At 46.5% G+C, this 27,498-nt stretch overlaps 1 protein-coding gene across 7 annotated transcripts in view; it reads left to right on the top strand.

The window, feature by feature from the left end:
• ADAR (adenosine deaminase, RNA specific) overlaps positions 1 to 27,498 on the top strand; it is a 51,719-nt gene that overhangs the window by 7,476 nt on the left and 16,745 nt on the right. For 3 of the 7 annotated variants that reach the window (XM_018046202.1, XM_018046201.1, XM_018046199.1), the window contains exons 2-6: positions 22,242 to 23,674; positions 25,546 to 25,729; positions 26,205 to 26,353; positions 26,933 to 27,077; positions 27,203 to 27,393. In XM_018046202.1, coding sequence (XP_017901691.1) covers positions 22,956 to 23,674; positions 25,546 to 25,729; positions 26,205 to 26,353; positions 26,933 to 27,077; positions 27,203 to 27,393 — 1,388 coding nt within the window. In that variant the 5' untranslated portion in view covers positions 22,242 to 22,955. Of the gene's footprint in view, positions 1 to 17,095; positions 17,279 to 22,241; positions 23,675 to 25,545; positions 25,730 to 26,204; positions 26,354 to 26,932; positions 27,078 to 27,202; positions 27,394 to 27,498 lie in introns of those variants that run through there. The other 4 variants (XM_018046198.1, XM_018046196.1, XM_018046195.1 and 1 more) reach the window with 4 other exon arrangements.

Here is a 27,498-nt window from a genome sequence, read left to right as displayed (position 1 = left end):
ATAAACATTCTTGTGTAAGTCTTTTTGTAACCATCTCTTTTCATTTTCCTTGAGTAAGTACCCAGAAGTATAGTGGCTGAGACATAGGGTATTTGCATTATTTAGCCTTAGAAGAAACTGCTAAACACTTTTGAAAGGGGTTGTACTGTTTCACATTCCTTCCCACCAACAGTGTATGAGAGTTCTAGTTTCTCCATGTCCTCACCATTAGATATTATGAGGGATTTTAACAGAGAAGCCTGGTCTGCTGCAAAGAGTCAGACACAATTTATCGACTGAGCAATAAGAGACAAATAGCTGTGATGCGGTATTTTGTGATTTTATCTCATCATATCTTAATCATTTATTTACATGGCTATTTCCATTTAGACTGAGATTCTTCCAGGCAAGGTTCATACAGTAGGTAGTTATCTTTTTCTTATTAACTTTTTACCTCTTACTTTGGGTGTGATAGATGCTTGATTATAAAAAACTTGAAAGTTAAAGAAGTTATTAAAATGAGTAGAATCTCTGGTAATCCTACCTCTCAGATATCATCGTGAACATTCTGGTGTCTTTAACGTGATGCTGTGTCAGGCGGCCCACAGATAGGGCAGTTCCAGGGAAGGTTGATACAGCAACTCAGCGTTACCCCAGCCCTCTACTCTGCCATCCTCAGGGCATCATTTACTCACAGCAAGGAATTTTTGTCACAGAAAGCCCCTGACAGACTTCCTTTGTATTTTGCTGGCCAGAGTTGTATCACATGTATCACTGGCAAGAGGAGTGGAACTGCCAAAACTGGGTTAGATTAGGCTAATCACAGTCCTTCCTCTGACCCCGGGGAGGCAGCCTGGCCTTCTCAGAGGACTGTGGGCAGAACCAGGGATCTGTCAGGAAGGAAGGCAGAGTTCCAGGGTAGGCACTCAGCACTGTCTGCCACTTAGTCATGTTGTTTTTCAAAAACCTAACTGTTGTCTATTTAAATTTTATGCCTTTCCCCTTAGAATGAACTAAACATCTTCCATGTCATTAACTCTTCATAAATATGACTTTTATGTATTGTATAATTTATGACTGTACCACAGGCTACTTGACCACATCTCTAGTTTTGGACATTAAAGATGTTTTCAGTTTTTTGCTACTGTATGCAATTCTATAGCCAGCCTAAATTTCTGTACTAGATTTTGAATTATCTTCCTCAAGGTAGGTTTTTATGATTGTGTTATTAGTTATACTTATTAATAATTATGTTGCAGTATGATTACAAGATTAATAATGATTGTTGATTATTGCATGACGTTATTAATACATTTAAGACATCTGACACACATTGTCCGATTGCCTTGTTAAAAAAAAAAAAAAAAAGAAGGCATCTTCATCTTACCACCATCTAGGAGGATGCCTGTTTCTCCTCCTTTCCTTATGTTTTACTTTTCTCCTTTCTTTATCTTTCATTCAGTCATTAATATATATTCCTTTGGCAGATATTTGTTGAATATCTTTGACAGCCAAAGCACTGTGCTGGTCATGAGGGTACAAGACCAGTACCGCTCAGGACAGACAGACAAAGATCATCCAATTGTATAACTATAGCTACTGATAAGTATTACGAAGGAAGCTTCCTAGGGTTATAGATACTATAAAGTTTATATGCCTTCTGGCATAGGGACAGGACTGGAGGAGAAAAGAGTCTACAACTTGGCTTTTTCAAGGTTGCGAGAGTGCTCTGTGGCTATTGGGCAAACAGGATGGACGGTTCTTTTTGTGACATGAAAGGATAGGCTTGGCCGGAGAGTGGGAATTGCTGACCTTGTTATAGACTTGGGCCTTTATGCCAAGAGTAACAGATAGCCAGAAAAGGGTTAAAGAAGGGAGGTGATGATGACCTAACCATCGTTAAGAACATTTTGGAGGGGGCCAGAGTGGATTCCTAAGATTAGATTGTGAAGGTAGCCATGGAGTCCCCCCAGCTGGCACTGGTTTGTTTTTTTTTTTTAAATTGGTTTTATGAATGAAAATGTAAGTTGTATTATAAATGTGATTGACTATCTCCCCACGCATTTGCACTTCCTTTTTTGTGAATTGGCTTTTTGTCGACTGCAGCGTTAGTGGGAACGGCATGGTGTAATGGCCAGGAGCACCCGCCCCAGAGCCAGTGCCTGAGGTGGAGTCCTGGCTCTGCCAGTGCTGACTTAGTTATCTTAAACAGCTTTGGTCCACCTCAGCTTCCCCTGCTACACCATGGGGACAGTAACAGTGTACCTCTCTTCTAAGGTAGTTGCCAAAATTAAAAGATAAACTACGGTGCTGGCACATATGAGGACTCCATATGTACCTGCTGTCTTATTTCAGGTATGTGGGCTTTATATATACAGATATATGTATTAACTCTGTCTTGTGTATAATGTGTTGTAACTGTGATTCCCTATTCATTTCCATTTTTTAATTAATATTACTTTTAAAAAACTTTTTACTGTGAACATCTTCAAACATCATGTCACTGTTTTGAAGTACAAAAATTTATCTGCAGTAAACAGATGTCAGTCTTCTCCTTTGTGATGTCTTCCATTCCCGTGAAACAGGTCAAGTCATACCCAAAGATTTTGTTTTTCAGTGTTTTTATTCAAAATGCTTTACAAATAATCCTTTAATCCATTTGTAATTTATTTTGGTTTATTAATATCAGGCAAGGCTCTAAATCTATTCTTTACTTCCTTACACATTCATAGGGGGTGTGATTTAAGTTGTACCTGGCTGGCCTAGTGGTTTTCCCCGCTTTCTTTAGTTTAAGCCTGAATTTGGCTATGAGAAGCTGGTGATCTGAATAGATTTAAGGAATCAGAACTTGTAAACAGTGTGCCTGAAGAACTATGGACAGAAGTCCATAATATTGTACAGAAGGCAGCAAACAAAATCATCCTGAAGAAAAAGAAAAGCACAAAGGCAAAGTGGTTATCTGAGGAGGCCTTACAAATAGCTAAAGAAAGACGAGAAATGAAAAACAAGGGATAAAGGGAAAGATATATCAAAAAAACCCCGCAGATTTCCAAAGAACAGCACAGAGAGAGAAGGCCTTCGTCAATGAACAGTGTATAAAACTAGAAGAAAACAATAGAAGGGGAAAGACTAGAGATCTCTTCAGGAAAATAGGAGGTATCAAGGGAACATTTTGCCCAAAGATGGGCGCAATAAAGGACATAGACGGTAGCGACTTAGTAGAAACGGAAGAGATTAAGAAGAGATGGAAAGAATACATGGAAGAACTGTATACAAAAGATCCAGGTGAACCGTATGACTGTGACGGTGTGGTCAGCCACCCAGAGCCAGACATTCTGGAAAGGGAAGTCAAGTGGGCCTTAGGAAGCACTGCTGTCAATAAAGCTAGTGGATGTGATGAAATTCCAGTAAAACTATTCAAAACCCTGAAGGATGATGCCCTCAAGATGTTGCATTCAATATGTTAGCAAATCTGGAAGACCCAGCAGTGGCCACAGGACTGGAAAGGCCAATCCGCTTCCCAGTTCCCAAGAAAGTAGTGCTAAAGAATGTGTTCACCGTTGGACAGTTGCACTCATCTCCCGTGCTAGTGAGATCATGCTTAAAATCTTAGACACTAGGCTTCAGCATTATGTGAACCAAGAACTTCCAGATGTCCATTCTGGGTTCAGAAAAGGAAGAGGAACCAGAGATCAAATTGCCAACATTCACTGGATCATAGAGAAAGCTAGAGAATTCAGGGAAAAACATCTACTCTGTTTCATCAACTACACCAAAGCCTTTGACTGTGTGGATCACAATAAACTATAGAAAGCTCTTAAAGAGATGGGAATACCAGACCATCCTACCTGTCTCCTGAGAAATCTGCATGTAGGTCAAGAAGCAACAGTTAGAACCCTGTATGAAATAAGTGAGTGGTTCAAGATTGAGAAAGGAGTACTACAGGGCTGTCTGTTGTCACCCTGTTTGTTTAATCTATACGCTGAGCACATCATGAGAAATGGGCTGGGTGCATCATCTGGATGGAATCAAGGCAAGAGAAACATCAACAACCTCAGATATGCAGATAATACCTCTCTAATGGCAGAAAGTGAAGAGGAACTAAAGAGCTTTTTGATGAGGATGAAGGAGGAGAGTGAAAGAGCTGGTTTAAGACTAAATATTAAAAAAAAAAAACCCAAAGATCATGGCATCCGGCCCCATTACTTCATGACAAATAGAAGGGGAAAAGGTTGAAGTAGTGGCAGAGTTCCTCTTCTTGGGCTGTAAAATCGCTGTGGATGGTGACTGCAGCCATGAAATTAAAAGACTTTTGCTCCTTGGGAGGAAATCTGTGACAAACCTAGACAGTGTGTTGAAAAGCAGAGACAATACTCTGCCGACAAAGGTCCGTATAGTCAAAGGTATGGTCTTCCCAGTGGTCATGTGTGGTTGTGAGAGCTGGACCGTAAAGAAGGTGGAGCACTGAAGAATTAATGCTTTTAAACTGTGGTGTTGGAGAAGACTCTTGAGAGTCCCTTGGACAGAAAAGAGATCAAACCAGTCAATCTTAAGGAAAATCAATCCTGAATACTCATTGAAAGGACTGATGGTGAAGCTGAAACTCTAGTGTTTTGGTCATCTGATGCGAACAGCTGACTCATTGGAAAAGTCCCTAATGCTGGGAAAGATTGAAGGCAGAAGGAGAAGAGGGCATCAGAGGATAAGATGGCTGGATGGCATCACCGATGCAATGGACATGAACATGGGCAAACTTTGGGAGATGGTAAGGGACAGAGAGGCCTGGCATGCTGTAGTCCATGAGGTCACAAAGCATTGGACGTGACTGGGCGACTGAACAACAATAAAGGCTTTATGTTGATTTTTTTTTTCAAAATTTAAAATTTTTATTTTGTATTGGTGTATAGCTGATTAGCAATGTTGTGATAGTTTCAGGTGAACAGTGAAGGGAATCAGCTATACATGTACCTGTATCCACTGTGGCTCAGATAGTGAAGAATCTGCCTGCGATGCAGGAGACCTGGGTTAGATCCCAGGGTTGGGAAGATCCCCTGGAGAAGGAAATGGCAACCCTCTCCAGTATTCTTACCTGGAGAATCCCATGGGCAGAGGAGCCTGGCAGGCTGCAGTCCATGGGGGTCACAAAGTCAGACACAACTGAGTGACTAAGCACAGCACAGTTCAGTTCAGTTCAGTTGCTCAGTCGTGTCCGACTCTTTGCGACCCCATGAATTGCAGCACTCCAGGCCTCCCTGTCCATCACCAACTCTCGGAGTTCACTCAGATTCACATCCATCGAGTCCGTGATACCATCCGCCATCTCATCCTCGGTTGTCCCCTTCTCCTCCTGCCCCCAATCCCTCCCAGCATCAGAGTCTTTTCCAATGAGTCAGCTCTTTGCATGAGGTGGCCAAAGTACTGGAGTTTCAGCTTTAGCATCATTCCTTCCAAAGAAATCCCAGGACTGATCTCCTTCAGAATGGACTGGTTGGATCTCGTTGCAGTCCAAGGGACTCTCAAGAGTCTTCTCCAACACCGCACTTCAAAAGCATCAATTCTTCAGCACTCAGCCTTCTTCACAGTCCAACTCTCACATCCATACATGACCACAGGAAAAACCATAGCCTTGACTAGACAGACCTTAGTTGGCAAAGTAATGTCTCTGCTTTTGAATATGCTGTCTGACAGAATGTGGTCCACTGGAGAAGGGAATGGCAAACCACTTCAGTATTCTTGCCTTGAGAACCCCATGAACAGTATGAAAAGGCAAAATGATAGGATACTGAAAGAGGAACTCCCCGGGTCAGTAGGTGCCCAACACGCTACTGGAGATCAGTGGAGAAATAACTCCAGAAAGAATGAAGGGATGGAGCCAAAGCAAAAACAATACCCAGTTGAGGATGTGACTGGTGATAGAAGCAAGGTCCGATGCTGTATTGAGCAATATTGCATAGGAACCTGGAATGTCAGGTTCATGAATCAAGGCAAATTGGGAGTGGTCAAACAGGAGATGGTAAGAGGGAAGGTCGACATTCTAGGAATCAGCGAACTAAACTGGACTGGAATGGGTGAATTTAACTCAGATGACCATTATATCTACTACTGTGGGCATGAATCCCTCAGAAGAAACGGAGTAGCCATCATGGTCAACAAAAGAGTCCGAAATGCAGTACTTAGATGCAATCTCAAAAATGACAGAATGATCTCTGTTCGTTTCCAAGGCAAACCATTCAATATCACAGTAATCCAAGTCTATGCCCCAACCAGTAACGCTGAAGAAGCTGAAGTTGAACGGTTCTATGAAGACCTAAAAGACCTTTTAGAACTAACACCCAAAAAGCACAGCACATTCTCCCCCAAATCCACTTCCAATCCAGACTGGCACCTAACATTGAGTAGAGTTCCATGTGCTATCCTGGTTGGTTATCCATTTTGAATATAGCAGTGTGTACATGACCTTCCCAAACTCCCTAACTATCCCTTTGCCCTGGCAACCATAAATTCGTTTTCTAAGTCTGTGAGTCTCTTTTTGTTTTGTAAGTAGGTTCATGTGTATCATTTCTTTTTAGATTCCACATATAAGGGATGTCATATGATAGTTCTTCTTCTGTATCTGACTTACTTAACTCAATGTGACAATCTCTAGGTCCATCCATTTTGCTCAAGTGGCATTACTTCTTTCTTTTTAATGGCTGAGTGATATTCCGTTGCATATGTGTACCCCATCTTCTTTATCCGTTCCTCTGTTGATGGACATTTAGGTTGCTTCCATATCTTGGCTCTTGTAAACAGTGCTTCAGTGAACATTGGGGTACATATACCAATGGCAACCCCACTCCAGTATTCTTGCCTGGAAAATCTCACGGACAGAAGAGCCTAGTGGGCTACCGTCCATGTGGTCCCCAAAGTCAGACACAGCTTAGCAACTAAATCACCACCACCATCCCTTTGGGTCATGCTTTTCTCCAAATATATGCCCAAGAGTGGGATTACAGGGTCATATGGTAGCTCTGTTTTAGTTTTTTAAGGAACCTCCATACTGTACTCTGTAGTGGCTGTACCAAATTACATTCCCGCCAACAGTATAGGAGGGTTAAATAGAACTTTTTTTGTCCTAGAAAGCCTATCAATTAGCCAAGCTCCATATATAGACTAATTGATCTTCCCCTTGCTGCTGCTTTTGGCTCCTGTCATGCATTGGATCTGTACACACACTAGGGCCTATTAGGAAATGTGGTTCTGCTCTGTAGCTCCATTCTGGTATTATACTAGCACTGCTTTGATTTAGTCAGTATGGCTGTCCTCTTTTTAAGAAGTATTTTAGCTATCCTTGCTTGTTTTTTCTTGCACTTGAACTTTAATCATTTTGTCAGGCAACCACTCCTTACTGCCCCTAACCTCATTAGAATTTGCAGTAAACTGCTGTTTGATTTGGCACTAATTGGCAGTCATAAACTGTTCAGCCATCACATTTGTAACTGATGTATCCTTGTGTTTAAGACAGTTATTCCTCAACAGAGTTTTGTACTTTTCCACACATTTTAATACGTTAAGCTCTTCACACTGTTTAGAATTATTCCCATATTTCCCTTCTTAATTTTAATTAAAAAAAAAACTTTGTGTATTTATTTGGCTGCCTCGGGTCTTAGTTGTGGCATGCAGGATCTTCCTTGCATCATGTGGGGGCTTTCACTGCAGCAGACAGACTTAAATTTTGGCGGGCGTGTTCAGTAGTGACATGCGGGCTCGGTGGTTGCAGCATGTGGACTTAGTTGCTCCAAACATGTGGAATCCTAGTTCCCGGACCAGGCAATGAAACCACATCCCCTGCATTGCAGGGCGGATTCTTAACCACTGGACCACCAGGGAAGTCTCTGTTTACCTTTTTTAAAATGTTTTATTTGCTGTTAAGAATATAGTGCTTTTCATGTAAGGAGGTGTTGCATTTTGTATATTTTCTCTTACATCCAGCCATATTCCTTAACTGTTGGTGATCCAAAGAGTTTCAATCTTCTTGTATCAACTAGGATTATGATATTATCATCTGAAAATGTTTTTCTTTCTTTTTTTGTTAATTTATCTTTTCTGTTTTGTGTTATAGAATATGCTAGGATTTTCAGAATAATGTTAAATACCATATTTCTTTGATTTTAAGACCACTGAGCATAAGAACATGTTATCAATTTAATAATAGTTTTAGGGGCTACTAGTTGAAATATCCCAATATATAATATCCATGCATATAATTCATGGGCTTCCCAGGTGGCTCAGTGGTAAAGAATCTACCTGGCAATGCAGGAGGCATGGGTTTGGTCCCTCAGTCGGGCAGATCCCCTGGAGAAGGAAAAGGCAACCCACTCCAGAATTCTTGCCTGGGAAATCTCATGGATAGAGGAGACTGGCAGGCTACAGTCCATGGGGTCACAAAAGAATCAGACATGACTTAGCAACTAAACAACAGCAATATGTAATTCACATCCCAATATCAGAAATGTTTGGAGTACATCTCAGAATGGAGGAAGTAAGATTATGGTGGTAATGGTGGCCCTCTTTATTTTTTGTTTTAGTGGGAATTCCTAATTATTCCATTTTAGATATGATATTGGCTGCTGGTTTATGATCAGTAGTCTTTGTTATATTATAGAAATAACCTTTCCTTAAATGTAATTGTGCTGGACGGAAATGAGAAGGCTGTACTGTTTAACTGAAAAGTGGAAAGCGTGACTGCATGTGCTCTCTGTGCCAGCTGCTCTCTTTCCACCTTTTCCTTGGTGGCCCCCAAAGTGCAGAAATTTTGGCTGCACAGCGAGGTCTGTGCTAGTCCTTCACCCAGAGCGCCCTGATTTGCACAACCTGTAGAGGATGGTGTCTTTGCTTCCTGCAGCTACGGTGACAAATGACCACGGATTTGGGGGCTTACAACCATAGACATCTATTCTCTCGCAGTTCTGGAGGCTAGAAATCTGAAGCCAGTAGTGTTACTGGGTTGAAATGGAAGTGTTAAAGAGCAGTGCTCTCTCTAGATGCTCTCGGGGGGAATCAGTCCTTGCCTCTTCCAGCTTCTGGTGGCTGGCTGCATTGCTTGGCTTGTGGCCACATCACTCCCATCTTCAAGGTCTGCATCTTCAAATCTCTCTCTGCCATGTCTTCACACACCTTCTCCACTGTGTGCATAGATGGAAATTTTTTTTTTCTGAACTTGTCGTTGCTGCTGCTGCTGCTGCTAAGTCACTTCAGTCATGTCCAACTCTGTGCGACCCCATAGATGGCAGGCCATCAGGCTCCACCATTCCTGGGATTCTTGAGGCAAGAACACTGGAGTGGATTGCCATTTCCTTCTCCAATGCATGAAAGTGAAAAGTGAAAGTGAAGTCGCTCAGTCATGTCCGACTCTTAGCGACCCCATGGACTGCAGCCCACCAGGCTCCTCCACCCATGGGATTTTCCAGGCAAGAGTACTGCAGTGGGGTGCCATTGCCTTCTCTGTGTCATTGCTGAAGGAAATGCTTTTAAAGACATACGTTAGGAATTTTTGTCGTTCTCTTGCTAAGTTGTGTCCTCTTTGCAACCTCAGGGATTTCAGCACGCCAGGCTTCCCTGTCCTTCACTGTCTCACTGAGTTTGCTCAACTCATGTCCATTGAGTCAGTGATGTCATCCAACCATTCCATCCTCTGTCACCCCCTTCTTCTCTTGCCCTCAATCTAGCAAAGCCTTATTCCATTTGGGAAGAAAATTGTGGTCACCTGGAAATGGGCTCTAGGTCAATTCCCAGAAAGTCAATCCACTGAAATCCAGTTCCACAAAAGCCCCTCAACCTTCCCTCCTCCTACTGACCCCCAGTCTCCTCCTCAGTCTCAGCTCTTCATCTACAGGGAGTGGGCAAGCTACATTTCCGCTAATACTGTTGTGAAGGCAGGATACAAACTGGTCAACTAAGGCTAGATGCTTAAAGAAAAAAGTAAAGAAAGCAAAGGCTTTCTGCCCACTTCCCCAGGAAACACTGCAGAATTCAGGGGGCAGGGGAACAGGGGCTGCCCTCAGGCCTGCCCCAAACAGTATTGCACTTGGCCCCTCTGCTTCCTACAAGCCATGGAGATGAGGACATTGCCCTTGCGGGACGCTGGGACTGAGCGCAGCCACTCATAGGCTAGGTCCTAGGGGAGAGAACGGAGAGAAGGCAAGAGTGAGAGGGAAGGTCCCCTCTTTGGACCTTGACTCAGTTCAGTTCAATTCAGTCGCTCAGTTATGTCCAGCTCTTTGAGACCCCATGGACTGCATGGACCCCATGCTTCCCTGCCCATCACCAACTCCCAGAGCTTGCTCAAACTCATGTCCATCAAGTCAGTGATGCCATCCAACCGTCTCATCCTCTGTCGTCCCCTTCTCCCACCTTCAATCTTTCCCAGCATCAGGGTCTTTTCATAAGAGTCAGTTCTTCTCATCAGGGAACCAGAGGATTGGAGTTTCAGCTTCAGCATCAGTCCTTCCAATGAATATTCAGGACTGATTTCCTTTAGAATAGACTGGTTGGATCTCCTCACAGTCCAAGGGACTCTCAAGAGTCTTCTCCAACTCCACAGTTCAAAAGCATCAATTCTTTAGCACTCAGCTTTCTTTATGGTCCAACTCTCACATCCATACATGACAACTAGAAAAACCATAGCCTTGACTAGATGGACCTTTGTTGGCAAAGTAATGTCTCTGCTTTTTAATATTCTGTCTAGGTTGAACATAGCTTTTCTTCCAAGGATCAAGTGTCTTTTAATTTCATGGCTGCAGTCGCCATCTGCAGTGATTTAGGAGCACCCCCCCCCCAAATAAAGTCTGTCACTGTTTCCATTGTTTCACCATCTAGATGCCATGATCTTGGTTTTCTGAATGTTGAGTTTTAAGCCAACTTTTTCACTCTCCTCTTTCACTTTCATCAAGAGGTTCAGTTCTTAGCTTTCTGCCATAGGGTGGTGTGTCATCTGCATATCTGAGGTTGTTGATATTTCTCCTGGCAGTCTTGATTCCAGCTGGTGCTTCATCCAGCCCAAGGTTTCTCATGATGTACTCTGCATGTAAGTTAAATAAGCAGGGTAACAATGTATAGCCTTGATGTACTCCTTTCCTGATTTGGAACCAGTCTGCTGTTCCGTGTCCAACTCTAACTAGACTAACAGTCTAACTTTGGCTCAGTGGAACTCAGATGTGGACCAGTAGCTGAGCCTCTCTGGCTAGAGCCAAACTAGCCAGTCAGAGTTCTCGCCAGACCAACCTAGCACAGAAGACGTGGTTTCAGGGTGTCAGAGCTTAGTGCATGAAACCACAAGCCGTGTGGTCATCTTGTGCGTGTGCAGTGTGTATGAGACTAAATGTACATTCCCACTTTAAACTTACATGTAAAATACTCAGCGTGGGCAGGTAAGCCATTACTATTCATATTATTTTGGCATTATTACTAGTATATCTTTAAAATATAATACTTACCACAATGCCTATAGATAGTTGATAAATACTATTTTTCTTCCTTCATTTACTGGGTAACTTTGAGCAGGTAGAGGCCACTTCTGGAGACCTGTGTTTTTTCCTGGGGGTACCTGAGGCGTCTCTTGCTTTCTTGTAACTTCAAAAGCCAGTCTAGTCAATACCCTTAATAGAATATACATCAGCATATAGACAGCTGGGGAGCACTGTTCAACCAGGTAGGTGGCTTCGCTGTTCTGCCCACAGGAAGCCTTATAGGTTATCGAAGCAAGTCAGGTTATTACAGGAAGACCCTGGGAATTGGGAAGATTATGTTGATGTGGCAGTAGCTGTCTAGTAGAATAAAAAACCCAGTGATTAAACATTGAAACAACAAAAAAAGAAGGCAATAAATGTATGCCTAGCAACTCTATGAATTGCTTGTTACGTATTTCCTAGGAGTTAAGATAAGAACATGAGTTTATTTAGGTGCAGATCCTCTTCTGAAATAGTGCGCTAGTATTTAAAATAGCTCAGTAGTTCATTACTTTTTTGATAACGTGCTGCAAGTTCAGTTGCGCACATTCACAGGCAGTCCATTTTTGTTGCAATATCTGCTGTACGAGCAAATATTGAAGGAGTTTGCAGACGTCTGCTTTACAGTAGGGAGATAGATGATCCAACTGGGTATAGCCCATATGTGCAGAAAAGTCTGGTTATGGGAAATTACAGACTAGAAAGACAATTGTAAATATGCATCCCTGCACGCAGTAAGGGGCTTCCCAGGTGGTGCTAGTGGTAAAGAACCCACCTGCCAAGGCAGGAGATGCAAAAGACACAGGTTTGATCCCTGAGTCCGTAATATCCCCTGGAGGAGGGCATGGTAACCCACTCCAGTATTCTTGCCTGAAGAATCCCATGGACAGAGGAGCCTGACGGGCTGTGGTCCATAGGGTTGCAAAGGGTCAGACACTACTGAAGCGTGCATACATGCAGGTAGTCAGGTTAAACAGAAAATCCACAATGAGCCAAATTAATCATTATAAAGTGAGATTAACAGTTATATATATAGTTCAAAGAGTCGGACACGACTGAGCGACTTCACTAGTCACTGTATAGTTCAAAAACAAGAGTAGCAGGGTCTGGAAACAAAAACCAACCCAGTAGTCCAGATGATAACACGTCCTTCCCGATAACTGGGCAAGGCCAGGCCCCCAAAGGCGCACATGGAGCCAGAGCTTGTCAGTGTTATGTGGAAGCCAGATTTCTGAGGACACTGAATGAGGGCTTTTGGAGTAATACCTAATTCTAGACAGTAACTCTTATCACTTAGGCAGTTGTTAGCAAGTAACCTTAGGCAGTATGTTCACAGGAGGTCCTGCATTTGGGGCTACTGCCAGGCAGCAGATAATGGCAAGCTCCTGGGGAGGTAGGCACCTGTGTCAGGAGAGCTGCATATATGTGTCCATGGAGCCTGGAAACACAGGGGAAACAGCAAGGGTGAGCACTGGTGAATTAACAGTGGAGATTTAGGGGTAGCTTTGACCACGTGTGGGCTTCACCGGTGGCTCAGATGGTAAAGAATCTGCCTACAGTGCAGGAGAGCTGGATTTGATCCCTGCGTCAGGAAGATCCCCTGGAGAAGGGAATGTCAACCCACTCTAGCATTCTTGCCTGGAGAATTCCATGGACAGGAGCCTGGCGGGCTACAGTCCATGGGGTCGCAAAGAGTCAGACACGACTGAGCGACTAATACTTTCACACTTGACCATGTTTGCTCATCTCTAATTTTCTTGCAATCAACAAGAAAATTAACTGCAGTTAAAGTGTTATTAATTAATACTTTAGGTTACTTTTTAAAAGAACTTCATCCAACTCGCCAGGCCCCTACAATAGAACAGCACAAAGACTGATGTCACCACCTCACGACCCTCTGGGAGCTGAAACAATCACTGAGGGCAAAGAGATGAAATATTTATGAATAAGACTGTTTGCAGTTACTTGAGCTGCTGAGATTAAGTGACAAGAGCAGTTGTTCTTTCAAGGCATACACTGACTCTCTGTTCAGGAAACAAATTTCGCCTTCCGGCTTCCCCCTTGCATCCTGGGTTCGATTCAAAGCCATGGAGGCAACAGCGATGCAGCTTCCCTGCACAGTAGCTGTGATGAGTGCTTTTCTGGATGATTCTTGTGGAAGGTGATGATTCTTGGGATTGTTTAGCTTGAAGGCAAGAAAGCAGAGGTGAGACATAACTCATTTTACTTAAATGAAAAAGAGAAGACACTGGAATTGCTACAGGAAGAGTTTGCTGTTGTTCTTAACCTTTTAAACTTGTGAAGTACAGCACATACCTACAGAAAGGTGCATAAAGCATCAGTGTATGCCTTAATGAATTATTGGAAAGCCATGTATGTAGCCACCACCCACATTAAGAATTAGAATATCAGCGGCACCCAGAACATTCCTTTCTAGTCAAAACCTCTCCTTCCTACCCTAGAGATAACCACCATCCTGTCTTTGATGCAGAGTATACTATAGTTGTTTTTTCTCACTTGGGACTTATAAGTGGAACCCTGTCATATGTATATGGCTTCTTTCACTAACTATCATGTTTAGATGGTTAACCACCCTGTTGCATGTGGTTATAGTTCTTTCCTTTTTGTTGCTGTATGGTATTCTCTCATAGGCAGATGTCACCATTTATCCATTTTCCTTTTGAAGAGCATTTGGGTGGTTTCAGGTTGGGAACGACTATAAATAATGCAACTACCAGCTTGTTGTATGTGTGTCCTGGTCTAGGAGTGAAATTGCTGAATTGTGGGGTGTGGAGATTCACAGCTTTCCCAGGTGTCCTGTCATAACTAGGAGCTGTTCTGCACCCTTGCTCTCCTGCGCTCTCATCAGCTGCTAAAGTGCTTATTTGATAATGGACAGTAACTCACCAAGGCTTGGCTTCGCATTTCCTCAATGTGATGAGATAGAGCACTGTCTCTTGTGTGTACTGATGTTTTAACTTCCTCTGTGACATTCGTGTGCCGCTGTTTTGCCCATTGCTTTTTCTGCAGAGCAGTCTGTCATTCAGTCAACTATCAGCCCCCTGAAGGCCACTATCAGGGAATGTGGGGAGTTCCCTGCCCCAGGAGAAGACCTTACAGCTCTAAAGGCTGATATATAAACACGTAGTTCATAACATTGTGATGATCGTGTGAAACATTGGTCTCCCCCACCAGACTGACTGTTAGCTGAAGGGGCAGGACTCTTATTTGTCTCATGTCCTTAGTGCTTAGCACAGTGTGTGACATGTGTTGGGTGTTTAGTGAAGTCTCTGTTGAATGAATGAAGAAGAGGCATTTTCAGAGGATGGTGAAAGTGCTCTAGTAGGGGTAAGTGTTAAGTAAGAGAGAAGCACAAAATAAGGAACCACGAATTGCAGCCCCTCCCCCACCGAAAGTGGGGCAAAGCTTCCCTTGGAGATAATATCTGAAGCAGATCTTGAAAGACTTTCACCAGAAGCTGTGGAGGAAGTATATTTAAGGCTAGACTAGAATGCACAAAGGCATTGGCAGGGAAGGAGCACTACACCAGAAATGTGAAGTTGTGGGGTGTGGGGGGGCGCAGCTCGCACCGACTCAGGCAATGGAATGAGAGGATGGCGAGAAAGGGCGAGACAGTGCTGTGAAGGGACTGCCTTGTAAATCTTATAAGCAGTGTCCACTGAAAAAAATGCACAACCTAAAAGTTGAGAGTTGTGTTTTATTCAGTGGACAAAACTGAGGATTTAAGCCTAGGACACTGCCTCTCAGATAACTCTGAGACTGCTCCAGAGATAAGGGAGGTGCCAGGATATATATGAGTTATTTTAACAAAGACCAGGTAGTCAGAACATCAAGAAATTATTGTTAATTAAAGAAAACTGGATATAGCCTGTGTTTTCTTATCCTGAGTTTCCTCCTTGACTTGGAGGAGAGGGCTGCAGAGTTGGATGATTGGATGGTGGGCATTGTTTTTAGCCTGAGTTCCCTCAGGGCTCACTATTGGGATAGCTCTAATGTGATGGCTTGATAGCTGCAACGTCCTTTGCTTAACTGATACAGCAGGCAATATTTTTCACTCACACAGTGGGGATAAAATTGAAATGAAATACAGAAAAAGAGAATTCTCACAGGTGAGCGGGGAAGAGAGCTGTTGAGCATTAGAACTGATCTTTTCCTAGACATCTTGGACAAAATAGAGCAGGTATATAAGCCTGATCATGAAATCAATTGGCAACAAAAGTTATCTTTTTGAAAGCCATCATGTAACATGATAGAGTGTAGAAGAGTGACTTTCTGCAGTCAGACCTGGATTTAGCAGCAGCATGGCCCTGGTGGAGCCTCCATTTCCACATCTGTAATTTGGGAATCATGCCCCCACCTTGCGGAGTTGTTGTGAAGATTAAGGAGATAAGGTGGGACTTCCCTAGCTGTCCAGTGGTTAAGACTCCCACTTCCACTGCAGGAGCTTGCCAAAAAAAGAGATGAGGCATGTAAAGGACTTCACCCTTGCCTGGATGGATGCTGAAAGTGAGATGGTTTTGTGATGTAGATCCTTAAGTCAGTTGCTGATATTATTATCTTGCTACTACATGCTGGCTGTTATGTGGTCATGTTGATGCAGCCAAGATCTGGGCTTTGTCTAACCACTAAAGCCAAATAAAAAATACAGAGACAGAGTTTGGAGGAAATAGAAAGGTGGCTTTAATCCTCAGCCAGTGGGAGAGCAGAGTAGGCTTGTTCTTCAAGAACTGTGCTCCGCTTCTAGGAGGAATCTGGATTCCATGGATGAGGCTCACAGTCAGGGGTCAGCGATGAAGAGCAAAGGTGTAAGGGTCTTGTATTCTTCCTCTTGCACTGTCATTGGCTGCTGTCTGGTAGCCCAGTTGTTGGGTCCATAGTCTTTCTTGACTTGTACTGTGGCCTCCTTTCTGTAATGCAAAAAAAAAAAAAAAAAGAAGAAGAACTACAAGGAGTGGTCTGCAAAAAGAGTGCTAGAAAGGTGAGCACCAAACACAGGATGTGATTAGCATAGAGTTAAAAGATAACAGATGCAGAAGGTAGCTCCTGCAAGGTCTGAGGTACAGGATTTAATTTACAAATCAGGTTAGTCTTGGTTATTGACTACTGATCAGAAACAGTTAAAAAAAAAAAAAAAACTCAGGGCAAGGGAAAAAAGACCTTTTCCGTTATTTTAACTGCAACAACATCAGTTAATATGCTCAAGTATGGGTAAATAGTTCAGTGAGGACAGTCAGTCACCTGAAGAGCTTTGGGCCCCCCTTCCACTTTAGAGACACGCGGTCATCTTAGGATCTGGGAGTAAGAAAACAGCCCCAGACTCTTTTCTCCAGTGCTAGGCTTCGCAGGGGGGCTTTGTTCTCAGTTTGCTTTATCCCGTGTATTCCTGAGACAGCCATGAGGGGTTTATGAGCTCAGTATTTTATAGCTGTTTTTCTAAAGAAAGCGTATCTTGCCCAGTTCTCATGCAAGGAAAGGATTAAACTTGTAATCGGAGTGAAACCAGACTTTCTCGTGCTCCTTTGCGCAAGCCCCGCCCCTCGGCCAAACTTTCCAAAGAGGGAGGTCCGTTTGAAGAAACGAAAGTGAAATTGAACCGGAGCCATTTCCCAGTCCTGCTCCCGGCTTGAAGCTCCCAGCTCCCTGCTCCCGGGGCTTGAGTCGACTCCAGAGGCGCCCCCTGCGTCTGGGAGGCCCACGGCCTGCCCTGGGAAAGGTCCAGCTGCGGAGGGTCGCGCTGCTGGCTGCGGGCGGGCACCGGAACATGCCTGGGGCGCGCCATGGACCCAAGACAGGTAAGCCCCTGGGGTCAGGGCCCAGAGCCGGCGCGCCCGCACCCTGCTGGCCTGGGCTCATCTTATCCTCCACCCCGCCCCCACCTCCCGCCCCCACGTCCCTGTTTTCCTGCTTGACATATGCTTATTGTGTGAGAGCGTGTGGTTTCTTGCCAAGCAAAATTGCTATTCTAGGAATTCAGAAATTTGTGTCATGTTTATTAACTCTGTGTTGAGTAAGATTTGGAAGAGGATTTGTGAGGGAAATGCACCTCCTCTCCCAGAGGACCAAGGCCTGAGCCCAGGTCAAGACAGCCCCCCTCTGCTTTTCTGCTGGACCCCATGGCGGCTCAGTCCAGCCTTTAGCCACCTCCCCCCGCCCCCGCGCCCCCACCTGCCTGACTTTGAGCGTCTCCTCCTTAACCTGTAGGAAAAAGTTTATAATGGCTTGACTCATTATGTCCAAAACCTGGAAGACCCTAGTGTCCTTCAATGGGTGATTAAACAAACTGGGATACATCCATATAGTGGAAATCTGCTCAGCCACAAAAGCAGGAAATACTGCTGTATGCAACAACATGGACAAATCTCAGATGATGCTGAGCAAAAGAAGCTGGATTAAAACACTGCATACGAGTTCATTTAGATGACATTCTGGAGAAAAACCCGCAGGGACAGAAGACAGACCAGTTGCTGACAGGAGCTGTGTGTGGAGAAAGAAGCTGTTTACAAAGTGCATAAAAAAGGTTTTGGGGAAGGGAGATGTTCTGTATCTTGATCTCAGTGGTGGTTAGAGGGCTGTGTGTGCCTTGACTCTGTATGGTCAAAACTCAGAGTGCCAAGTGCTAAGTCACTTCAGTCGTGTCCGACTCTGTGCGACCCCATAGACGGCAGCCCACCAGGCTCCCCTGTCCCTGGGATTCTCCAGCCAAGAACATTGGAGTGGGTTGCCATTTCCTTCTCCAATGCATGAAAGTGAAAAGTGAAAGTGAGGTCGCTCAGTTGTGTCCAACTCTTAGCAACCTCACGGACTGCAGCCTACCAGGCTACTCCGTCCATGGGATTCTCCAGGCAAGAGTACTGGAGTGGGGTGCCATTGCCTTCTCCGTATATGTACATGCGTGTATGTGTGTGTGTATGTATACATACGTATATGTATACATGTATTTTTTTCCCCTTCTTTAAAAGAATTAGGGACACTTGACTTGTGGGAAAAGCATTCTTTTATGCAAACCAATATATTACCCTGTGGAGCCCATGTGGTGAAGATGGGGGCTTCTCTCTTAATCTCAAATGTGTGAGAACAGATTCAAGGGAGACTTTGCAGGGCGTAAGTGACTTGTCAAATAGTTTGTATAGTGCATAGGCATGAAGTTGGGTGAAGGGGGATGTTGAAGGATTTAAGAATGATCACCGTGGGGGCTGGTTTGTTCCTTTCTTCTTGCTCTCAGTCCCGCTCAGTGACTCTCCATGGGGCTATTCTCAAGTGGTTTGGCTTTTAGGAGATTTTAGGGGGTATAAAGGACAAATTAATAATCTCCCTCTAATTTTTCTCTAAAATAACTTTTGTTAACAAATTTGTGTTTCCCTTCTCTGTCTCTTTTCTCTGTGTTCTTTCTATCATGCATACACATTCATGGTTTTTTTTCCCTTTTGTTTATGAAAAAAGGGATTATAGCATACATATTTGTCTGCAGCTTGCTTTCTTTGTTAATTTAACATTATATCATTCCTAAATAGATAACACATTTTTTTTAAAAACTGTGAGTATGATTCCACAGCCTGAATGTGTCATGATTTGTTCTACTCTTCTTTAAATAGACATTCAAATATTTTACAAGTTTTGGCTAAGAAGCAGCAGTTTAAATCTAGAAAGCATTGAGCTAGAAACTGACTTCAGCCACTCTGAAACAAAGTTCTTTCACCAAGGTCACTCAAAGAGCTAATCAGAAATCCCCTGAAGTCCCCATAATTGAGTCCTGTGGACCCAGCATTCCCTGTGGACTGTACTCACAAATACCCCAGCCCTGGGGAGGGAGGGGGGTTGTGTGCAGCAAGAGGCACAAGAAAGGCAGCGATGAGGTGAAGAGGTTGCATAACTAGCGATGGCTTGTTCATGCGGGTGTTGGTTCAGGGTCAGCTTTGTGCCGGGTGCTGTAACTGAAGTGTAGTCCTTGTCCCCCAGAGGCTTACTCTCAAGTTGACTGCAGCCTCCCCCACATACTACATGGAGACCATTGAGAGTAGAGACGTTAGTATAATTTCTAGGGCACCCAATATTATCAATCACCTTTGAGATACACTACAATCCGTATGTGACTGTATGTGCCATTACGAAAATAATCAGTAGCAAAAAAGAAAAACAATCAGTAGCTAAGATAAAAGGTAACATACATGGTGTAAGAGGTGCAGGGTGGGAGGAGTTCAAGGAGAGGAAACACTCCCAGGCTGGGGTGTGCAGGAGTCAGAAGTCTCCTGAAGAAGGTGGCATCTAGAGAGATGTGTAGGGAAAGGACCCAAGTTGTAACAGGTGGCAGGAGGGGGAGAAGCAGGGACGTTGCACTGGCATATAGAGAGAGGGGGAAATGAGAGGCACAGTGGCAGCCCATGTGAGAGAGAATGAGGGGCTAGAACGGGGAAAAGACGCATAAGGGAAAAGATAGAGGTGGTAGACAAGATAGGACTTTGCAACTACCTGATGAGATGCGGGAGACGGGGACTAAGGTAGGCAGGCAGCAGGGTGACTCAGGCTTCCAGCCTGCATAACTACGAGGAGAGTGCTGCCACTAACAGCAATAAGAAAGCAGGAGAAGGGGCTGAGGGAGGGAGAAGAATTAATTTGGTTCAGAATGTGTGTCATTTGAGGTAGTGGTCAAGAATCTAAGTGAACAGATCGTCTAAGCATTTGAAAATTCAAGTCTTCAGCACAGGTGGTAGCAGAGATGATAGATTTGAACACTGTTTCTTAAAAAGACTGGTTAAGGTTAGGGGAGCGGGTGAAGTCAACCTGGGGAAGGAAGAAGAGAGCCATAGACAAAACCTCGGAGACTGATTATATCTAAGGGGTGAAAGAAAGGATAGGGACAGACAGAAGGAAGAAGGAAGATGAGAGAGCTTTGGTGCTGTGTCACCAAGCTGTGGGAGGATTTTAAAGTAAGAGATCTTGATCCGCATTGAGTGGCATATGTTTGTTGTACTGAACTGACCACCAAACAGCCCTGGAAGCAGAGATTCAAGAGGAGGAATTTATGTGGTCTTATTAGCATGAGGCGGTATCCTCCTCCAGCACCATTTGGAAGTTTTGGAACAGAAAAAGAGGGGAACAGGCCTTGGGTGGAGAAGGGAACTGACCCTGAGATGCAGGCTGAACGAGGAGGTGTTTGGCTGACCCGCAGCCACGGGGGCAGGAGTGGACGTCACGTGAGCAGCAGGTCCCACAAGGGGAAGGAGTGGATGTCGTAGAAACACAGGGAAGTTGCCATTGCAGAAGAGCAGGAGTCAGCAAACTGCAACCCGCAGCGACTGCAGCCCTCCCCTGGTTTTGTAAAGGAAGTGCTACAGATGAGCCTCCTACCGGCCCCTTACAGAAGAAGTTTGCTGACCCTGGAAAGGAGTTTCAGGATTGGAGGCTCAGTGGTCAAGTAACAGTGAGATTGAATTAGAAGCTGGACGAGCCGCTCGTGTGGCTGAAAGGTGGAGGTGGCGGCCGCTGGAGAGGCACTGAGGAACTGTGCGGCCCATGTACTGTGAGCACGACCAGTGAGAGCACTGAGCTCCCCTCCCCGTGGCCGGGGGCGGGGGTGGGGAACAGAAAGCTGAAGTTACTGAAGAAAGGGACGCAGCTGCCTGCGGGTCCCTGTGGCCTTCCGGAGGATCAGACAAGGAGGATGCAAGCATGAGGAAACAGAAGGTTTCCTAGATGTACAACCCTGGGGGCAGGCAGCCAGGTGTTTACTGACACCCCATCCTTGGATCCTATAAGCCCCCCCCCAGTGAGTAGTCCTGCTCCGTGGGTGGCATCGCGGTGAGTAGCATCGCTGGTCTGTGGGTGCGGACAGAGTCGTCGTGCTCACCGTTCTGGTGAACGAGTGGCATTCTGAGAGTAGATGGAGTAGCTGGTGGCCTACAGGACCGGCTTCTGAAGATGCACCATGGAAGCAGCTCTTGGGCAGTAGCTAAGGGGGTGTGGAATAGACACCAGCAGCTCCACACATCCAGGTGGGCCTAGTGGCTTGAGTAGGAGTGCCCGGTGTCCCCTCTGAGCCTAGGAACCGTACTGAAGGATGAGAGCAGTGTACCTGTTTTCTAAGAAAACTGTCTGGTTCCCCTAAAATCAAATTCTGGTTCTCCCAGGATGGCGGTGCAAGTAGACGATCCTGTGCGGTCCCGCCGCCCTCCCCCAGGTGAGGGGACGCCCTCTGCTACAGCCTTGGAGGATGGGGCTCCAGTTCACCCAGGCCACTTGCTTGTTTCTTTATAGTCACCCAGATGATAGATTCCAGAGAAGGGGGCTGGGCGGTGGGCCATCTCATGGTCTCCTAACTCCCTTGGCACTTTTAGGTTATTCTGTGTGTATTTGTTTTTAAAGTAAAACATTTATTTGCTTTCTTGATTGTAAAAGTTTTTTGTTTTTTTTTTTTGGATGAGTGGAAACATATGTTCTCAAGTCCCTAAACTCTTGAAGGGAAGACAGTGTGCTAGGTTGCTGGAGAGGCTGTGCTGGAGTGTCAGCACCGCCACATGCTCCCAGGAGCTCTGTGTGTCTCACTGTCTGCTCCTCCATCTATTCCCTCTGTTGGGTCCACGGGTAGCACCTATGAGGTATGCAGGCCGCCCTAGCTGGGTCACTAGCCCACGCCTCACTCAGCTCTGCTTGTTAAGAATCAGATACAGCCCCCACCCCCACCCACCCCAAGAAGGCAGAAGGGATAGACTCCCTGCCGCAGTCCTAATTCACGCTCTTCTCCATCTTCTTGTTCTGTAGGGGTATTCCCTCAACAGATACCAAGCCCGCCCAGCCCAAGGCTATGAGCACAGCAGGCACAGACACCAGCAGCCAGAGCGGGGACCTTATCGTGACAGTTTCCAGCTCCAGCAAATAGAGTTTCTCAAGGGGCAGCTCCCAGAAGTGCCCCTATTTGGAAAGCAGCCACCATCACTGCCACCGCTCCTCCCTGGACTCTGGCCGAGGTTTCCAGGACCACCTGCCAGAGGCGGGCCCCTCCAGATCCAAGGTGTCCCCAGGGGCGTGCCTCTCAGAAGTCAGGTAGTCCCAAGACGGTTCCAGCGTCCTTTCCCACGTGGCCACATTCGGCCATGGAGAGGTGTTGATAGGCTCTCCTCACATTTCCAGGGACTGACCATCAGCCAGGATCAGGAACAAAGGACCCTAAAGCTCTTGGATGAGCTTGGAGACGGGAAGGCCACCACAGCGCGTGATCTGGCCCGGAAGCTCCAAGCCCCAAAGAAGGACATCAACCGAGTCCTGTACTCTCTGGCAGAGAAGGGAAAGCTGCACCAAGAGGTAGGATCTCCCCCTTTGTGGAGAGCCACAGTCCCGGTTCAGGCTCGGAACCAGCCTAGCCAAGTAACAAGGGCAGAGAGTCAGACCCCAGGAGCTCCAAGCCCAGACTCCAGCGTGGAAACAGAAGACAGAAGCACCCCGTGTGGCTTGGAAGAGCCCCCCGAGCCTCTCGACATGGCTGAGATCAAGGAGAAGATCTGTGACCACCTATTCAATGTGTCCAGCTCCTCTGCCCTGAACTTGGCTAAAAACATTGGCTTCACCAAGGCCCGGGATGTGAACGCTGTGCTGATTGACTTGGAAAGGCAGGGAGATGTCTACAGGCAGGGCACCACCCCTCCCATATGGTATTTGACTGACAAGAAGCGAGAGAGGATACAGATCAAGAGAAACAAGGACAGTGTTCCGGAAACCACTCAAGCTGCTGCTATCCTGGAGGCCGGAAAAACCACAGAGGGCCCCACCTGCAACTCACCTGCATCAGACGCTTCCAACAGCACGGTCACCCCAGGAAAGGTGGAAAATGGGCAGGAACCCGTCGTCAAGTTAAAACTCAAGCAAGAGGCCACAGCAGAAGCAGTAAAACTGAAACCACCTGTTCATGACAACGGCCCCTCCAAAACAGGGTATGTTGACTTTGAAAACGGCCAGTGGGCCACAGATGACATCCCCGATGACTTGAATAGTATCCACGCCGCACCAGGTGAGTTCCGTGCCATCATGGAGATGCCCTCCTTCTACAGTCATGGCTTGCCACGGTGTTCACCCTACAAGAAACTGACAGAGTGCCAGCTGAAGAACCCCATCAGCGGCCTGTTAGAGTATGCCCAGTTCGCTAGTCAGACCTGTGAGTTCAACATGATAGAGCAGAGCGGACCACCCCATGAACCTCGGTAAGAGACCACCCAGGAATTGTGCCTAAGGTTGGGGTCGGGCGCTCTTGCTCCTGACACAGTCTCAGCCAACTCGTGAGCGGTGCCGGTTGGTGGCCCCTGTCTTTTCCCTCTTCTTTCTACCTGTGGGCTGCGTCATCCTTGTCTGGCCCTTCCTCTACCTCTTGAGCAGGGAACGTAGACCTCGGCCCAGCCAGAGTCTTGGCTGAGCAAGGGGGAAGTTGGCACTCTTGGCTAAAATGAAGCTTCTTTGGAGATGATTAGCTTCCATGCAGCAGTGTCATGCCTGCCTCCTAAGGCCAGAGGTAATGAAGGCTTGATGCCCCTCCCACCCCCTTCCATGTGCCATCCTCCTCCACTCCTACCCCACCCCCCACCAGCTGAGCTCCCCACGGGATGCACGAACAGCTGGCTGCACACCGGAGTAAGGGTGGGTTGTGCTGCTAAGTAGCAGTGAGTTCAAACCACCCCACCCCTCCTGCCTCCCGCTCAGCTCCCGTAGGGAAGGGATGCGCATGTAGGGTGTGTGCGGCTGCCTGCCTCCTGAAGGTGGTGGTTCTAATTTTACAAGCTGCCTCCGCACAGATGGGTGGGCTAGCACTTGCTGCTGCTCCTAAGCTGTGAAGTCAGAAATTACCTCATTCAGACAGTTGGGCTGGCCCGGCACCATAGGCATTTCCAAGCCAGCAGACAGATAGAGGAAGACAGGTGGGCCCAGGAGGAGCCGCTGCAGGGCCTAGCAGAGATCAAGGACCACTAAAGCCGAGTGGTCGCCCGCCGCAACTAGAGAGCACGCCGGCAGAGTCCCACTCACCTTCGCATTAGCTGTAGGCCACTGTCTGATGAGGGCAACGACTCCCAGTGGCGACCCTGCCTCCTTATCTGACCGTCTTAATGACACTGAGATGACATTGCAGGGTAGCTGTGAGGAAGAGAGGGTGCATCCAGAAGCTGGCAGGGTCAGGACGGGTGTGCTTCCGTCTAGGGTAGGGGTAGATGGCCGTCCTTCCTTCTTCTCCCTTCGTCCCTCTCCCGAGTTGGGGCACAGCAGTGGGTTTTGTGGTTAACCTTTCTTTGGACTCCAGCTGTAAGAAACATTGATGCCATGTTCAAATATTTCAGAAGACCCAGGAAATAAGAAATTTGACCTACTTTTCTAAATGAAATCCCAGATTGAGCAAAGAGCTGAACCAATTTGAAAGCTTGAACAAAAGCAGACTAAGCTAAGTCCAGGGGGCCTAGAACAAATGCTTTTTGGTTCTCTGCATAACAAGGAGATATGCCTTTCATCTCAGGCGGCAGACAAATAGAGCTGTAGGATGGCTCAAAAGAGACCACGAGAGTGGTGTACCTCTGAGGGTAGGTTGGGGACAAAAACAGGCTCCCCAGGGTGGCAGACATCTGATCCCCGCAGGTGGCTGGAGAGTGTGAGGCTGCGCTGTGAGAAGCCTTGGCTTTCTTTAGGAACACCCTTGAGGTGGCCGAGTAGGCCACCATTGCCTTAGGGTAAAGGCTCTTTGGTTGCTAACAAGACTCTAATGGTGATTTTAGCTCATCATTTTTTGTACAGATTTGATCTTAATTCATTGCTAAAGGATAGTGGGTTTCCCTTGAGCTAGTTTCTTATCGCCTGTGGCTACGTTTGCTCTAATGAGCTTGGAGAGAGAGGGTCGCTGGCTGCTTTGTTTCCAAAAAAGCAGGAATAGGCTGTACCTGCAAAGGGACAGGAGTCCCTTGGTCTGCCCTCCATCTCCTTCACAAGTCAACAAACCCCTTAGCGTAGCAGGAAATTCCAGGGTGAAGATCTCTTTGGAGAGGGCAGAAGGGATGGCCTAGACTAGTGTTCACACATCTAATCACTTTCCATCAAGATTTAAATTCCAAGTTGTCATCAGTGGCCGAGAGTTTCCCCCAGCTGAAGCTGGCAGCAAGAAAGTGGCCAAGCAGGATGCAGCCACGAAAGCCATGACGATTCTGCTCGAGGAAGCCAAAGCCCAGGACAGTGGAAGCCCAGAAGAAGCCTGCCGCTATTCCTCGGAGAGGGAGCCAGAGAAGGTGGGTGTCCCGTCCTCCGGGAGGACCTCCACTCACCGTCCACATCCGTGGAGCACTAGACCATCACCTGACCCTCTTGGCCTGCCCAACCCGCTCTCTGGCTCAGGGTCAGCTTCCCGCTGTCCCCTCTCCCCCGCCTCACCAGCCTGCCTTTCCTCTTTTCATACCCAGCTCTCCTTCTGGTGCCCCCTCCCAACCTAACTGGAATTGCAGAATTTCAGAGTTGAGAGAGGCATTAAAATTTATTGAATCCAGTCTCCTCTCTTGGCAGATACAAAATGAAACCAAGGACGTTTAAGTGATCTGCAAGGCCTAGAAAATCCCCGCAACCCTCTTCCTTTAGAAAGCCAGCCCCAAACATGCAATTGATCGAAAGAAGTTCTCCCATCCCCGTTGCCTCTGCTGTGACAGAACAGCCAATATTTTCTCAGTCTGTTTTTGTTCTTGTTTTGTTTTTGTCTCATTTTCTCCACAGACTGCAGAGTCCCAGACTGCCACCCCTTCAGCAACATCCTTCCTTTCTGGGAAGAACCCCGTCACTACATTGCTTGAGTGTGTGCACAAGTTGGGGAGCTCCTGTGAATTCCGTCTCCTATCCAGAGAAGGCCCTGCCCATGACCCCAAGTACATCTCTTGTATCATGTATCTCTGCTGAGGTTTTCTCAAAAAAGAGAGAGATACATTTTCTTCCTTGCCTCCTCAAGATGGCAGATTATTTCACTGAGCAGTCACTCCTGTTTTCAGTATGGAGAATGTGGGGCCTTGAGAGCATGGTTGCTGCTTGTGGAGCAGAGTATCGGGTTAGGAGCTCACAGGGCAAATCAGGGACCGAGCAGGAGGGAGACACCTGGCTTGAAGGTTACTGGTGGTGGGACTAAGAGGTGCAAGACCTAGGTCTACCTGAGAAGCTCTCTGCTCTGAGGCTCTGCAGACTTACAGGTTCGAGAGAAGGGTTCCTGGAGGAGATGAAATTAGGTTGATGGTTAAAAATGTTGCTTAGGGGTCAGTTGGGCTGCGAGAGACTGGGGGCAGTAGGAGGGTGAAAGGCACCGGCTCTTCAAGGCAGAAGTGACTGCGTGAGCCAAGGCACGGAGGCGATGTGTGCAAGGAGATTACAAGTCGTGAAGGATGACAACCTGACAAAGGCTAGGTAAAGCTCTTCTATCAAAACCAGTTTAATCCTCTCCTTTCATCTCCTGTCAGGTTCCAGTACTGTGTTGCAATGGGAACCCATACTTTCCCCACTGCCAGCGCCCCGAGCAAGAAGGCAGCAAAGCAGATGGCTGCCGAGGAAGCCATGAAGGCCCTGCAAGGGGAGGCGACCAGCTCGGCGTCTTCTGATGACCAGGTGGGGCCATTTCCTACTCACAAGATGCAGGCCGTTTTAGCAACCGAGTGGCGTAGGATGGCCCATGAGCCCCTCAGAGTCTCCGTTAAGTGGTCACAGTTCCTCTTTGGCTGATTGTCCTTCAGCCCGGAAGTACGAACACGGAAGCATTCGATACCTTGGAATCAGTGATGCCCAACAAGGTCAGGAGGATCAGTGAGCTCGTCAGATACCTGAACACCAACCCAGTGGGTGGCCTGTTGGAGTACGCCCGCTCCCACGGCTTTGCTGCTGAGTTCAAGTTGGTTGACCAGTCCGGACCTCCTCATGAGCCCAAGTGAGTGTTCCAGTCCTGGCTACAGCCTTGTGTCACAGGGTGGGACAGCCTATAACCCAGGAAAAGGAAGGATGTGTATTAGCTGTGAGTGACAGGCAGGGCATG

Source organism: Capra hircus, chromosome 3, assembly GCF_001704415.2.
Source record: "Capra hircus breed San Clemente chromosome 3, ASM170441v1, whole genome shotgun sequence".
NCBI lineage: Eukaryota > Metazoa > Chordata > Mammalia > Artiodactyla > Bovidae > Capra > Capra hircus.
The sequence above is the reverse complement of the archived record's forward strand: the minus strand, read 5'-3'. Positions and strand labels throughout refer to the sequence as shown.